The sequence below is a fragment of the Panthera tigris genome, chromosome F3, assembly GCF_018350195.1.
Source record: "Panthera tigris isolate Pti1 chromosome F3, P.tigris_Pti1_mat1.1, whole genome shotgun sequence".
In the NCBI taxonomy this organism is placed as follows: domain Eukaryota; kingdom Metazoa; phylum Chordata; class Mammalia; order Carnivora; family Felidae; genus Panthera; species Panthera tigris.
The window spans coordinates 37,302,154-37,318,409 of NC_056678.1; the positions used below are offsets into that span (position 1 = coordinate 37,302,154).

A 16,256-nucleotide genomic window follows, 5' to 3' on the forward strand; every position below is an offset into this window, starting at 1 on the left:
TATTATCTGTAGTCATCATGTTGTGCATTCCATCCTGGTACTTACTTGTGTCGTAACTGGAAGTTTGTACCTTTGACCTCCTTCCTTCAGTTTCCCCTGTGCCCACTCTCTGTCTCTGGAAACCACAAAGCTCTTTCTTTATGAAAGAGAGAGAGAGAGAGAGAGAGAGAGAGAGAGAGAGAAGAGACAGAGAGAGACAGAGAGAGTGAGTGTGTGTGTGTGTGTTTTAGATTCCACATATAAGTGAGATCATACAGCATTTCCCTTTCTCTGTCTTGCTTATTTTACTTAGCGTAATGCCCTCAGGGTTCATTCATCCTGTTGTTGCAAATGGCAGGATTTTCTTGTTTTTTTCTAGCTGAGTAATATTCCATTGTGTGTGTGTGTGTGTGTGTGTGTGTGTATCTCTTTTTCCTTCATCCATCGATGGTCACTTATTTGGTTTCCATGTCTTGGGCATTATTGTAAATAATGCTGCTGTGAACATAGCGCTGCAGATATATTTTTGAGTTAGTGTCTTCATTTCCCATGGATACATTCCCAGAAGTGGAATTGCTGGATCATATGGCAGTTCCATTTGTAATTTTTTAAGGATCCTCCATACTGCTGTTTTCTGTAGTGTTTGTACCAGTTTACAGCCCCACCAACACCGTACAAGGGCTCTAGGGCAGCATGCTATCTTTTGTCTTTTGATGATGGCCATTCAAACACGTATGAGGTGATATCTCATTGTGATTTTGATTTGCATTTCTCTAATGACTAGTGTTGTTGAGCATCTTTTCATGTACCTGTTGGCCATTCGTGTATCTTCTTTGGAAAAATGTCTATTTTGATCTTTGCCCATTTTTTAATTGAATGATTATGATTGCTGTTTGTTGCTGAGATGTATTGATTCTTTCTATATTTTGGATATTAGTCCCTTATCAGATATATGGTTTGCAAATATTTTTTTCCCATTCCATAGGTTGCCTTCTCAGTTTCTCAGTTGTTTCTTCTGACAATTTTAGTTTCACCTGGTCACATTTGTTCATTTTGTTGTTGTTGTTGCTTATGCTTTAGGTGTCCTTTCTGAAAAATTACTGCCAAGATCCATGTCAAGGGGATTTTTTCCTGTTTGCTTCTAGGAGTTTCATGGTTTCAGGTTGTATATTTAAGTCTTTAGTTCACCTCAAGGTAATTTTTGTGAGTGGTGTAAGCTAGGGGTCTAGTTTCATTCTTTTACATGTGAATATCCAGTCTTCCCAGCACCAGTTATTGAAGAGACTGTTTTTTCTCCACTGAGTATTCTCAGCTCCCTTGTCAAATGTTTTGACTATACATGCTTGGGTTTATTTCTGAGCTCTTGATTCGGTTTCATTGATCTGTTTTGATGCCAGTACCATACTGTTTTGATTACTGTAGCTTTATAGTATAGCTTGAAATCAAGAAGTGTTATGCCTAACACTTTGTTCTTCTTTCTTAGGATTGCTTTGGCTTTGGCTTTTTGGGGTCTTTTGTGGTTCTGTATAAGTTTTAGAACTGTTTTTTGTTTGTTTGTTTTTGTACATTGTAAAAAAATGCCATTGGAATCCTAATAGGAATTGCCTTGATCTCTGGATGGCTTTTGGTAGTATTGACATTTTAACAATTTAAAATTCTTCCAGCCGTGAACACAGGATACTTTTCCATTGATTTGAGTCTTTTTTGATTTTGATTTCTTTCATCAATGTCTTATAGTTTTCAGATTAGAAGATTCCTTGGTTAAGTTTCACCTCCTTGGTTGAGTTTATTCCTAACTCTTTTATTGGTTTTGATGCATTTGTAAATAGTATCACTTCCTTTATTTCTTTTTCAGGTAAGTTTAATATATGGAAACACCACTGATTTTTGTACATTAATTTTGTTACCTGTAACTGTACTGAATTCTTTGATTAGAACTAACTGTTTTTTTGGGTTGAGTGTTTAGGATTTTCTGTATCTAAAATCATGTCATCTACAAAGAGATAACAGTTTTACTTCTTCCTTTCCAATTATACCTTTTATTTATTTATTTATTTATTTATTTATTTATTTATTTATTTTTTCTTGCCTGGTTGTTTGGCAAGGACTTCTATGATGTTGAATAGGAATGGTGAGAGTGGGCATCTTTGTCTCATTCCTAATCTAGGCTATCTTTTCTTATTCCTAATTTATTTACATAAATGCTGTCTTCTTGGTTATGCAACTTTGTGTCTTTTGCATTGATACTACTTATATGGCATTCCCTTTAAATTTGGTAGAAGCCTTAAGACTCTTTTCCTTAATACAGACATAAAGTTAATTTTATATGTTGATTTTAACTGTTTAGAAACTTGCTTTATATTATTCTTTTATTGCTAATTATCACAAAGTTAGCAACTTAAAACAACACAACCTTATAACCTCACAGTTTCTGTGGATCACACACCAGTTAGTGAGTTCTCTGCTCAACATCTTAGAAGACTGAAATCAAGGTACCAGCTGGGGCTATGATCTCATTTGAGGTTCAGGGTTCTCTTCTTTATTCACTGGTTGTTGGAAGAATTCAGTTCCTTGCAGTTATATGACTAAAGTCATTACTGTCTTTGTGGTTATCAACTGGGGGCCATCCTTGGGTCCTAGAGGTGTCCTGCTGTGCCTTGTCACTTGGCCCTTTCCATAGCTTGGCAGTTTGTTCCCTCAGACCAGCAGTGGAGTCTCTCTGGCTTTGAATCTCTGACTTTTTTGAAGGGCTTACCCAGTAGGCTGGCCCATCCACCAGGATAATCTCCTTTTTGATTACCTCAAAAGCAGCTGATTTAGAACCTTAATTACATCAGCAAAATCTTTCCTGCCATATAAGATAACATGATATAGGAAAGACAGTTCATCATATTCACAACCCAATCTGCATTCAAGGGAGGGAATTACATACCAGGACTTGGGAATTTTGGGGGGTGAAGTATGTCTTAGAATTCTGCATATTACAGGCTTTGATAAATTCGCTAAAATATTAACAGTGTTTTAGAAATAATTATTATCTCCAAATCTTAGAACTTATAAATCTTATTTACCTTCTTGGTGTGGTTGTTTTTTTTTACATTTGTAGACACATTTTTATTTGTACTTATCCAAATTTAGAGGCTATACTGGAAATAAAATCACTTTGAAATGTCTCTTACACTTTTGACCTTTGAGTCCCTAAAGCAATAAAGTCTTCCCAGTAGTACCATCTATCTTTAATCACTCAGATTTATAGTTTACCAGGACACCTACAGTTTCCATTTCAGCATCTGGCATAAAATGTATAGCCCAGGCCAGACAACTATGAAAAGTGCCAGTGATTCCAAATACAGTCAGTTTCCCTCTAAGTCTATTGCATAAGATTGTCATCTCTGCTTTATCACCTTACAGTTATTTGGAAGTTTAAGGTTAAAAATCAGTGATACTATCTGAAAAAAATCCATGCAGAATTAAATATTATATACGTATAAGTGTGTGTGTGTATATATGTATATATATATATACACATAATTACCTATACATAATGCATGTAAACTATGTGTATATCTATATAGATTTATGTTTATATATGATATGTATGTATAGGTGTGTTATACAGAATTATTTATTAAAAAAATTTTTTTTCAATATATGAAGTTTATTGTCAAATTGGTTTCCATACAACACCCAGTGCTCATCCCAAAAGGTGCCCTCCTCAATACCCATCCCCCACCCTCCCCTCCCTCCCACCCCCCATCAACCCTCAGTTTGTTCTCAGTTTTTAAGAGTCTCTTATGCTTTGGCTCTCTCCCACTCTAACCTCTTTTTTTTTTTTTCCTTCCCCTCTCCCATGGGTTTCTGTTAAGTTTTTTTAATGTTTTATTTATTTTTGAGACAGAGACAGCATGAGCGGGGGAGGGGCAGAGAGAGAGGGAGACACAGAATCCAAAGCAGGCTCCAGGCTCCGAGCTGTCAGCACAGAGCTGGACGCGGAGCTTGAATCCTTGAACCTTGAGATCATGACCTGAGTTGAAGTTGGATGCTTAATCAGCCTTGCCACCCAGGTGCCCCCAGAATTATTTGTATAGAAGCAATGTTACTGACAAAATGTCACCTGGATTTTCTTTGATACTTAAGTAATTAGATAGTGAAGTAGAAGAGAACTTAAGGACTTTAGTAAACTGAAAATTGTGTATCCTAATGACCATTATATAATTCTGTGAGCATAACTAAAAGGTGATATATAACTTTTGAATTGCATTTACTTGGGAGAATGAGAAGAAAATTTTCAAAGAACGCCTTGCTCTTTACATTTTAAGGTAATATCGATCTAAAGCTGCCTTTTAAGAATCCTGTAACATCACAAGCAGTCGTATTGGTAGCTATAGACAATTAAGTAGAGATTTCTACCAAGAGACTTTTACTGTCTCATTGTTCTGCTGTTTCCCTTGTCCATTAAGAATATCGAGATATCTTTTCAACTATCTTACCATTGCTTGGTGAAACAGAACCAGAAAGAATTTATTCAAGAGGTGAATGTTTCCATTTATCTTTGTGACCTTGTGTCTTGCAAAAGATTAATTTTCTGCTTTTTTGTCTCACTCTTTCTATCTATAGTAGACAAAACATCTTAAGTATTTCCAGATATCTTCTCTATTAGTTTTAGTAACATGGGAGCTTCTCTTAACGATTTTCCATGTGTCAGCAATGTAGGGATCATTCCTTGTTGTAATTCTGATGCATTCATATGTTCTTTTTTAATTTTTTTATTGTCCTAAATTTCTTTGATATCAATGTGCTAATGTTCAGAAGGCAGCCTCTTTGGGAGAAGAACATTATGACTTTATAGAGTTTATTTTTATTTTATTTTTTTTTTGTTTGCTAAATAATTTAAGGTTTTTCTTTTCCCAAGGCTCAGAAGAAATCTTTACCTGTTTCACATTTTCTACCCTAAGATTAAATGTATTTCAGCTTCCTTAATAACCCATACAGTTTTGATCTGGAGGAATGAATAGATTATGTTGATATTCTACTAAATTATAATCTAGCAACAACTAAATACTCTTAGCAGATTTTCCAACACTACACGAAAGGAAAAAGACAAGTAGAGCTTGCATGGGAAATGTTTTATCAAAGTAGGTAAACTGAGATGCCGGTGATAAGTGTTTTCAGTGGTTTCGTGGCTGCCAGGCCCATTCCACTCCACACTTTCTATAGTGACTTCAGATTGTTGAGTTTTATTCAGAATGCCAAGAGTGAAAATATTCACGTGTTACAAACTGGTATTACATACCACATTCTAACTGAGACGTAACTATTCCACACATTTATATAATTCCCAAAAGTGTGGGTAGCGAGTATTTGTGCGGGTTAGTCTGTTGAGACCTCCTTATACCTTCAGAAGATAGATGTTCTGCAGAAACATTAATATATAATACAAATCAGACTTAGAGGCATCAGTTACGCTTTCAGAAGCACCCTGTCTTTTCTAACACCTAGTCTCTGTGCATTGAATTTCTTTGAAACAACCACCAAAAAATGTAGTCTTATAAAAATGCATTATAATTACAGAGATATGTTTGGGAACATAACATCCTTTCTGATGGTAAATGTTTGACCTATTTCAAGTTTATCTAACTACCTGTCATCTCCTGTGAAGATCATTTATAGTATTAACTGGACCTATGGGGCTCTCTGAGGTATTACTATTATTATTATTATTTGCTTCGTTTTTATTAATTGGAGACTTATAGGATAGGACATACCAGTAATGTGTTATTTTTAAGTGTGAAAATGTGCCAAGCAGGCCTTTATTTGTTTAAGTTTTATTTGTACCTGAGATTGTGGAACCCTAGATTATATATTTTTTAGAGGTGGTGGGGACTATATAGCTCATCTCCACACTCTCTGGGAACTGAGGCCTAGCAGTGTTAAATGGTTTGCTCAAGATAATACAGCCAGTCGCCGTCAAGGCTCAGAATCAGGTCTATATAAAAGGTGGTAACATAATGGATTATGTTAGTGGTACATTAAACATCTGACAACACTCCTAAGGAGGAGGTACGTCTGTCCTTATATTTAACATAAATTATTTACTTCCTCTTGTTCGGTACTTGGAAGAGATGGAGCTGGTGCTAGTCAAACCTAGTTCTCTTATTCATTCTTTCTCATTATTTAATTATCATTTCTCCTGGTGTTCTGCAAGAATGCCTTGCATGCCAGGATCACATTTGCTGCTTTTTGTTTTTAACTACAGCATACATTGGTAAAGGATGCTGGGTGTAAGGTTCCCAGGACCAGCTATGTGATTGTGGGTCCCTTATAACAAAATTAAGAATTTCAAGATGGCAGCAACAGAGCATTAAACTAAATACACTGCCCTGCATGACTGCACAGGTCGCCCATGTCTGAAGTCAGCCCGGTGGTTCTAGATGTATTGTCTGAAACTTTCTTCTTTAATGAATAACATACCAAACTGTGGACTTATATATGATATGCCATGGATATTGATTTTTTTTTAAAAAAACAAGAACATAATTTTCTGGGTTTTTTTTCTTTATGCTTGAATTTATTGTTGTTCTTATCATTGAAGCTTTTCCCAAGATTTCTAGAGGAGGAATGCTAGGATTGCAAAATTTAGAAATAAGTAAAGTATATGTTCCATTTGGAGTGATAGTGTCTAGAGTACAGGAACCAAGTGATCCTATTGAGTCCAAAAAAATGGTCCTTAAATATTCAATGTCCACTATATAATTGGATTTGGTTTGGGGCATTTAATTTGTAGGAGGATTTTGGATAATTAAAAAAAAAAAGTGTGACTGTTTTGTCAACATCTTTGAATAGAAGCAGCTTGTCTTAGCTGTCCTCTTTTATATATATATATATACATCATTTAAGTGGCAGTGTGAATATATTTTACCGGGAATGCTGAATTTCACCTAAGAGAAATGCTGGTAATCTTTTTACACATAAGTGAGAATATAATCTGATGTTTTATATGTACATTGGCTATTTTGGTACACGTTTCCTTAATTTGAATGATGTTCAGTGTTTACTTGAATGATGTTGATGGAGATAGTAGACAGATTTTTAAAATCACAAGTATTTGAAGCATTACATAGTGAAAAGACTAGCTTACTTAAAAAAAAAAAAAGACTAAATAAAAATTAATTCCAAGTGATCAGGTATACCTGAGTGCCAGTTTCTGCCTCTTCATAAATTTTTAGATATGTTATTTTCAGATTAAAAAATGTTGCAATTCCATTTCATAATATAAATGTAGTAGAGTGCCATATTGTATAGTCTGCCTTTTCACATAAATGTTTATTGGTAAGTAACCTTGCATTATTGGTTGCATTATTTCTTGCTTTATTAAAAACTTACCATGTGGCAAATTGACGTGCATTTTTAATTTCTATATGTTGGCATTAGATTTTTTTTCTAATCTAGAGCTAAATATTTATATAGGGCTGTCTTTTTTAAAGAAAAGGAGGATTTTTGAACAGTAATGCTATTTGACTAAATAATTAACTTTTAAAAGATACGTATATATTAGAGTAAGTTTCAAGAGGAGATTGTTCTCTTGTTTTTTTTTTTTTTTTTTAATACTTTGGCATTATGTAAGTTTCTGCTCTGTAGGGCTAATATACATTTTACCAGTAGTAAAAAAATTCAAATTTTCATTGCATTTTTTCTGTTCACCTTTTTTATAAGAGATAGCCAACAGTGCCACCATCAGAACAGACAGGCTTTTCTTATCATAAGTATTGGTTTTCTCAAAAAAAAAAAAAAAAAAAAGAAAGAAAGAAAACACCAAAAACCCCTACACTTAAGGAATGGTGGAAAACTGCATATGGTTAAACAGGCACATAAAACATATTGTGAAATCCCAATGACATAATGAAACTGCCTTTGATTTATTTTATGATCAAGTCAAATTCATAAAATTATTCTTCAGAAACCTGTTTCTACTTTGGATACTTATGTTTTGCCAGACCATTCGGTCTAGGCAGCATTATATTGATGTCAATTTATTGTTTTCATCTTTAATTTGTTGTTCAAAGAGACAGTCTCAATATAAAAACATGAAAATGATCAGACCGTCTTGGTCTGATAACATCTTACCTGGTGTACATTTTGAGGGCAGTTTTTTCATTCTGATTTCCTATATATTTGATTCATTTTTTAAATAATGAGACTTTAAAAGTAAGCTGCCAAGTTAATAGTTATGATGATTTCAGAATCTATCTTAAAGCATAAATTTTTTCTTGCATGGTCTGATACTTACATGATGCAGTATATTTATTTTTGACTGAAAAGAAACCTGGTCCCCATCTTCCTGTTGACATCAAACAGTCTTCTGATATGCTAATCCAGCATCAGGGAGAGCACATAGACAAGCTTTATTTGGACTCATTCCAAATCTGAAAGAAAATTATATGTATTGAACTGATTTTGCAGCATTGCCCCCTTAGAATGAAAAGTGATGTTGACACAGTCTGCAATTAAAAATACTTAATATTGAGACATGATATGGGAGGTTTTCAACATTTTAGTAATACCCCGATTTGCTTTTCAATTACCTGGTCATCTAATTGTTATTGGCTTTTTGCTACTGATGTTAATAGCCATTGAAATTACTAAGTTCATTTCCTTAGCATGTGTTATAATAAACATTAACCTAAAGTTATTAGCTTTTCCTTAAAGATTTATCCTTTGACATATTGAGTGCATGTGAGACAGTAGATAATAATCTTTTGCTAAGTATGAAGTAGGGATATGAGCAGATCTCCCTGTATTTGTTTTTCCTTCCAGCCTGCCCTCAACTGGTCACAAGGGTAAAAATTGACAAAGATACTTGTTTTAGAGTTAATCTGAATGATATATTCAATAACAAATCAGTTGAACTTCCAAAAATGTTTTCAGATAAAATGCACTACAGTACACATTTAAATACTGATATCTGTTAATACCTATATTAAAATTATCAGAAAATTCCATGAAGACTTGTTTAAATGTAGTATTCATGTTGGTCATTTATAAATATTGTTAAGTAGGAAGCCAGTTGCATTTTTGTTTTAGAAATATAATTTTTATGTAATGAATCTTGGTGAATCTTAGGAAATGAAGAACTTTGTTTTTAAATGAGTATGTTATTAGTACATTCTTCTAGCAAGTGTAATATAAAAAATGGGCATAAATATCTACCTCTGATTTAGCAGTTATTTTGGCTATTGCCCTCTTATGCGTGATGGCCCACTCTTTCCCAACTAGTCTGTTGGTGCTCCATTTTTGCCCTGACCTTCCTATGATGTTTTTCTTCCATGAAGTTTAGTTTCATTCATTCAAAGTACAGGTTTGACTTGTAATGTGCAATAGTCATGAAATATTCATGAAAACTTTTTATATAAATCTCTTTTATTTAATTTTTAATAAATTAACTGATATTTCAAATCACCAAGGTGGTTCAATATTTAAAAGGAATTCTATAGTCAAACTTAATGTCAGGAGAAGAATTGTCTTTTAATGAACATAATTACCTTCAGGTTTCTAGACTGTTTTGTTCTGGGTTTTCTTAAAATGAAATTTGACATCGTCCTCTTAGGCTAGGAAATTATTTTATATAGATGTTAATTTTTTGAAATATTGGACATCATAAAGATGTAGCATTATATGGCCTGTGCTAACTTTAGGTATAATAGTGAGAAATTTAAGCTAATATGTCAGGTAAAATTCTCAGAATCATCTCACTGTGGGAAGTCATATGCTTTTTAGTTGGTAATAGGTAGATAAAAGTAGGTGTTTTTCTGACAAGGCATTTGGTGTGTCAGGATCTGGTCTTAAGATATTTTAATTCCTCTAATTCTTATTTTTAATTTTTTAAAAAGCATTTTAAGAAACAAAAGAGGCTAATTCCTGAAAGGACTGTTTGGAAGTACTTTGTTCAACTCTGCAGTGCATTGGAACATATGCATTCTCGACGCGTCATGCATAGAGGTAGGGTAAAATCACGAATGGCTTCTAATGTTGTTTAAACGATGCAGGTTATTAGGCAATTTAAGAATAAATGCCTTCCAATCATGGGCATAGCATCATGCTTTCTTGGCTAATTTTTTTCCCAAATTATTATTTACTAGAATGAAAAACCTCTAAAGCCCTATCTTGGTTTTAAATAAGAATGAGAATTAGTTATTTTTCTGCCTGCCTCTTCTGAGCATCTTACTGATGATGTTGGTAAATTAAAAAAAAAAAAAAAAAAAGATGTAGGAAAGCAGAATATGCATAAGGAAGATTCCCTTTTCAGATGAACAATGTATATTATGGCCAACTTCATTTTTTAATTTTCAGCATTAGCTCTTAATGTATTCTTGATTGTCAGTCTAATAGTTGGACAGAACATGTAAAGATTACAACACTTAGGGATTGTATCTCTGATTTGGGGTATGAGAAATTTCAGTGTAGTTTATTTAAGCAATTATGACTTCTAAGGTCATCTAGTTATGTTCAGATTAGAGTTATAATTTTATATTTTATGTAAATGTATCAACAAAGTAATGTTTAGTAAGATATTTAACATTGATATAAAATGGAAATAAATTTATTTTGTGCTTTGAATTTCACAAAAGTTGATTTGAAAATGGAAAACAAAATGCATTTTATTATTTTTTAATTTAATTTTTCTTTAACATTTATTTATTTTTGAGAGAAACAGAGACAGAGTGCAAGCTGGGGAGGGGCAGAGAGGGAGAGACACAGCATCTGAAGCAGGCTCCAGGCTTAGAGCTGTCAGCAGAGAGCCTGACGCGGAACTTGAACTCACGGACCATGAGATCATGACCCGAGCCAAAGTCGGCCGCTTAACCGACTGAGCCAACCAGGCGTCCCAAAAAAATGCATTTTAAATGAAAATTACTAGCTATCTTCATGGTGCTGCATTGATGATTATTTCTCTATCAGAGAACTCAGAAATAATAGGATATATCAGAAATATTAGGATATATCAAAATTATTGAAAATAAAGTAATTGGATCAAAATTCAAACTGACTTTCATTTTTAAGGTAGATTTTAAATTCTATTTTCTATATTTCTATATTCTATATATCTAATATATATATATATATTCTATGTATCTAATTATCTAAATATCTAAATATCTAATTATATTCTATATATCTAATATATACATATTCTATATATCTAATTTCTATATTCTAAATTCTATTCTATTTTAATCTCTTGAAAATACCTAAGCTTATATCATCTTTCACCTGATACCTTCATCTCTTCACAGATATAAAACCAGCTAATGTGTTCATTACAGCCACTGGAGTGGTCAAACTTGGAGATCTTGGGCTTGGTCGGTTTTTCAGCTCTAAAACCACAGCTGCACATTCTTTAGGTAAGAGACACAGTGTAATTTCATTCAGTTATCGTGTGTGTGTGTGTGTGTGTGTGTGTGTGTGTGTGTGTGTGGTTAAAAACAACATAAGGGACATACTATTTATATGCCAGCTCTTACGTTCTAAATAAAACTATTTTTAAAATCATCGGATCCTCAGTAGATCCCTACAGCTCTCTATCAGTATAATGTGCTCATTCACATGACAGTTGGGTACTTCTATTGATTTGACTCCAGGTAGACACTTGGTAAAAGAAAATGCTAATAAACAAACCTGGTTTTAACAATTGCCATAGAGCATTTGTTTTATTCTCCATTTAACAATATTGAAATAATATGATTTAACCATATCTTGGAAGAGGACTTCACCTGACTGTAAAAATACCATAATTTGTAAATGTTTAGTTATTAAAATAACACACATAGTTGTGATTACTGCAGAGAGGAAACCTAAACATGGTCTATTACTAACAAGGAAAATATTCCCCTAAATAATGTAGTAAAAGATATCTGCTGTTTATTCATTCTAGAGTTAATAATATGGCAGTGTCCTTTATATCTAAAATAGAATGAATGTAGCTATTACAACATTGTAGTAGCAATGGAAAGACAGTTGTCTACTTTAGAAACAATAGAAATTACTAGGAAGAAATCATTTCTAAGAAATAATTCTTAAACCAAATAACCTAAAAAGAGTGACAGAGCTTCTCTTAAAACTCTTCAAATTACATTTTGTCCTTGTTAATATAAGACTTAGATAACATAGTAACAACCAGACTAAAATAAGAATTAAGATAAAAATAAGATGACTTTAATTTAATTGTACCCCATCTTTGGTGTCATAATTTCAATGAAAACCATTAAATTTTTGTATAAAATTGTGTGTAAATATGAAATAAAAACTTTAAAATGGCCTGATGAAGAATAAGTGAGTTACACTAAGCACAGTATTGAAACAAGCATCTGAATTAGTTGACTAGAACTTTTAAAGTTTTTCTGGCTTTGTTAGCAAGATTCTGTGTGAACTTGAACTTGTTATTTAAATTTTTATGTCTAAACCAGTACCTGGCACATAAGTAGGCACCCAGTCACTATTTGCTGAATGACAAAATGTTGGATTCTAAGCTATAAAGAGTGGTAGAAAGATAATACTTTATCCTTTTCCCAGAGTTTTAGTTTTGTCAAGTACTTTAAGAAAATAAAGTTTCAACTGATATTAATACTGTTTTGTTCCCTTTCACTTTACTTTTATTTTTATAGAGGATTACAGGTTTTCCTGATAAGAAAATTTGATATGAAATTCTATAAGAAATGCATAAATCTCAGTAGGACTTTGATAAAGTTTTATTTGGAAGTTACAACTCTTACAATGCAAATAATAGATTTCTGTGAAGAAAACATCATTCCATGTCAATGTCCTTTCTCACTAGTAAAAATAACAAACATGTTTTCACTTTGTTACTCACCTGAATAACAAATGTCTTAAGAGCATTCTGTCATTTGTTTACTTAGAAATGCTACGTGCACACACACACACGCGCACACACACACACACACACACACACACACACACCTGTACGTACCCATGCTCGTGCACATGCATTTCTTTTTTAAATGCTGCTTTGCAGACTGTCACTCTGAGCATGCTGTAGTCACCTGACCCTTCGGAGCCAGTATATGAAACTCCAATCTTATCAGTTTTGGAGATGGTCTTCTTTAGCTTGCCTGCCACTGCCTCATACAAAAGTTCTAAACAGGGCTTACAAAATGCATCTTCAAGCGTAGGCGATGTGCTAGTCCAGATTATGTGATACGGAGAGTAAATTCATTAAGAAAGTATTACCAGGTTTTATCTAAATCGGTTTACTTAAGGTCGTGTAGTTTTATGTAAAAATGCAGGTATATATGTGTGTATGCGTAAAATACATGGGGATGCACATAATTACATAACATTCTAAGACAATAATTACATAACATTCTAAGACATAGCCTGTAGTACAGCCAGTGAGGAAGTAACAATGAGATCATTTCTTTGATGAATGAATTAGAAGAAAAAGAATTTCTTTCACAAGCATTTTTTCTCATATTGAGAAAAAAATACTTTTTTAAAAAATATTTTTTTAATGTTTATTTTTGTAAGAGAGAGAGAGAAAGAGAATGAGCAGGGGAGGGGCAGAGAGAGAGAGAGGGACAGAGGATCTCAAACAAGCTCTGTGCTGACAGCAGTGAGCCCGATGTGGGGCTCAAACCCACGAACTGCTAGACCATGACCTGAGCCCAAGTCACTTTACCAACTGAGCCACCCAGGCTCCCCTCTCACATTTTCTGTGGCAGATAAAGTTATATAGGTAGTCACATTTTGAATCAGTATTCAGTACTCTTTTTTTTTTTTTAATCAAAAGTATGTCAACATAGAATATTGGATAATATACATAGATAATTTCTTGGATCAGGCTTAAAAATTACAAGTACAAAATACCATGTTGCTGGATGTTCAAACCATATTCAAATCCTCAAAATTGAAAACAATTCTCAGAAACTTTCACTTTTTCTTCTACTCCCTCACTGCTCCCACCACATACATTGAATCAAATATCTCTTTTCTATTCCCTCTTCTTTAATCCATAGTGACTTCATGTTTAAACTAGGAAAATATTCTTCCTTATTTCTAATATTAAAAAACAAAAAACAACTCTGTGTATTCTCGGCAGAGTTATCTTCCTAAAAGAGATTATCTGATTTTGTCACTGTCCCCCAAATCCTTGATGGTTCCCAGTTGCCTAAAGAATATCATGCAAAGTCCTTAGCTTAGTAGTCAGGGTCCTTTAGTGTTTGGTGTCCTCTATAACTTTCCATTCTTATCATTGACTACACATCCCTACCTCATTATATGCCAGCCTTGTTTTTCCTCTTGCTTTGTTCTGAATGTAAGAAATAGCATGGTGTTTTGGAAAGAATAGAGGACATCTGAACTGACATGTCCATTGTTCTGCAGGACCTTGATCAAACCTTCTATTAACTTTCTAAGGCTCAGTTTCCAAATTTATAAAACTGGAAATGTGGGTAATAACTATTCTATGCTGTGCCCTAATCTCTACCCAATCCCTAACCTAATAATGCAATGAACATAAAGGTGTTTTCATTCACTGTAATGTGCCATTAAGTTGCTTATGTTAACACAGTGGTGGTGGTGATGAAGATGTAGAGAAAGAAGAGGGAGAGAGAAGGAATTCACGCACAGTTTATTATTCTGTTAAAATACCTGAATTGATTCATTTAAAAGACAGTTTTAGTACCTTCTTTATGCATGTTCTATTCTAGGGGCCAGGAACAAGCCTAAACAAGACAAAGTCATCTTCATAGATCATATCTTGTGGTGAGAGGGAATAGATAATCATTTTATATCTTTGTTTTTTTTGTTAGCCATGTGACAGGGCATGACTAGGAGGGGAATTATTTTAGAAGGGACATGGTCAGACAAAGCCTCAGCGAGGGCAGTGTTTGAATAGAGATCACAATGCAGAAGAACCAGCTACCTGGGACCTGGGGAAGAAGGTCTCAGGCTGACTGAAGAACAGTTTACGCAAAGGGACAAAGGCAGGATACGCTCTAAGCTCAATCTGGAGAAAGTTTGCTGGCGGAGGGTGAAGGAAGGGTCTTGGCCAGATGTGAGAAGAGTTCACATCTCATTCCTGGTGCAGTGGCAAGCTTTTGGAATTTCGTAGTAGGAGAGTAACATGAGGGGCCCTGAAGACTGTAACCATGAACTTGTTTCATTGTCTTCAGGATAATCTTGCCCAGTATTGTCTGCTGTTTTCAGGTTCTTCTTTGTCCTGGTGGTTGCCTTCCTTTGTCTCTGAGTGCCTCTTAGGATGTGCTGCCCAAAACTGAGCAGAGATACCATGAGATACACATGAGCTCATCAGCCCATAGAACAGGAAGGGTGTCACTGCCTATAATCTGTGATCTAGACAATTCTTTTGTTTTTGTCCCCTTCCTCCTTTTGTTTTGTACATGAATTTATGGGAAGTCAGATCTTCATTTAGTGCTTCTGTATTGATTTGGACAGAGGGTGTTGCTAGGGAGACTAATTGTAGGATTATATATATCCCTGTGAATCTTGACGGGTTTTTTTTTTCATATTATCAACCTTATAAATGTTACAGGTGTTAGAAAATCTGTTATATATATATGTCTACATCTTAAAATTTAAATGAGGACAAATCTCTCTCCCTTGAATCAAGCTTCTTGACAGTCTAGATAAATGGCTTTAGAATTTCTTTACAATGACCCCAGCAACATTGTGACCCCATAGGAACATTACCATATATAATTGAAGCAAAAGTTTCATGTGACAGTGTTTTATATTACAACTATAATGCATTCTGATATTGTCCTATTTTATTTTATTGAAAATAATGCTAGCTGCAACCTACTAAATTGGTTTTACAACTTATTACTTAGTAATGACCTGCAATTTGGAAAACACTGGTCTGTGTTTACAGTGCTTTCATGCTGTTCCATTTACTTAAAGACAGATTCTGATTTTTCTACCTACTCTTAGATATTCTCCTGAATTAGTCATTTACAGTGTTCGCTGTGTTTCTGGAGGTGGGTAATAACATGCATGGTATCTCTGTGCAATTTGCAAATCATTCCATTCCCTAAGATCCTTACACATATATGTGAGCTATAGATATGGATTATTCCCATTCCAGAATCAAAGAAATGGAAGCACAGAGAGATAAGTGGACTGTATAGCTAGAAGATAGTGAGTGGCCTACGGCTTCCTAACTGTGGGCTTACTCTCCCAACAGTTTATTTTTTTCACCGTATCGGTACCTGGTGGCATTTTCTCCGACTCTATTAGTGTTTTCT

At 34.1% G+C, this 16,256-nt stretch overlaps 1 protein-coding gene across 2 annotated transcripts in view; it reads left to right on the forward strand.

The window, feature by feature from the left end:
• The window catches only part of NEK7 (NIMA related kinase 7), a 160,510-nt gene that overhangs the window by 109,981 nt on the left and 34,273 nt on the right, over window positions 1–16,256 (forward strand). For both annotated transcript variants that reach the window (XM_042976374.1, XM_042976377.1), the window contains exons 6-7: window positions 9,867–9,975; window positions 11,271–11,378. In XM_042976374.1, the coding sequence (XP_042832308.1) occupies window positions 9,867–9,975; window positions 11,271–11,378 (217 nt within the window). The remainder of the gene's footprint in view (window positions 1–9,866; window positions 9,976–11,270; window positions 11,379–16,256) is intronic.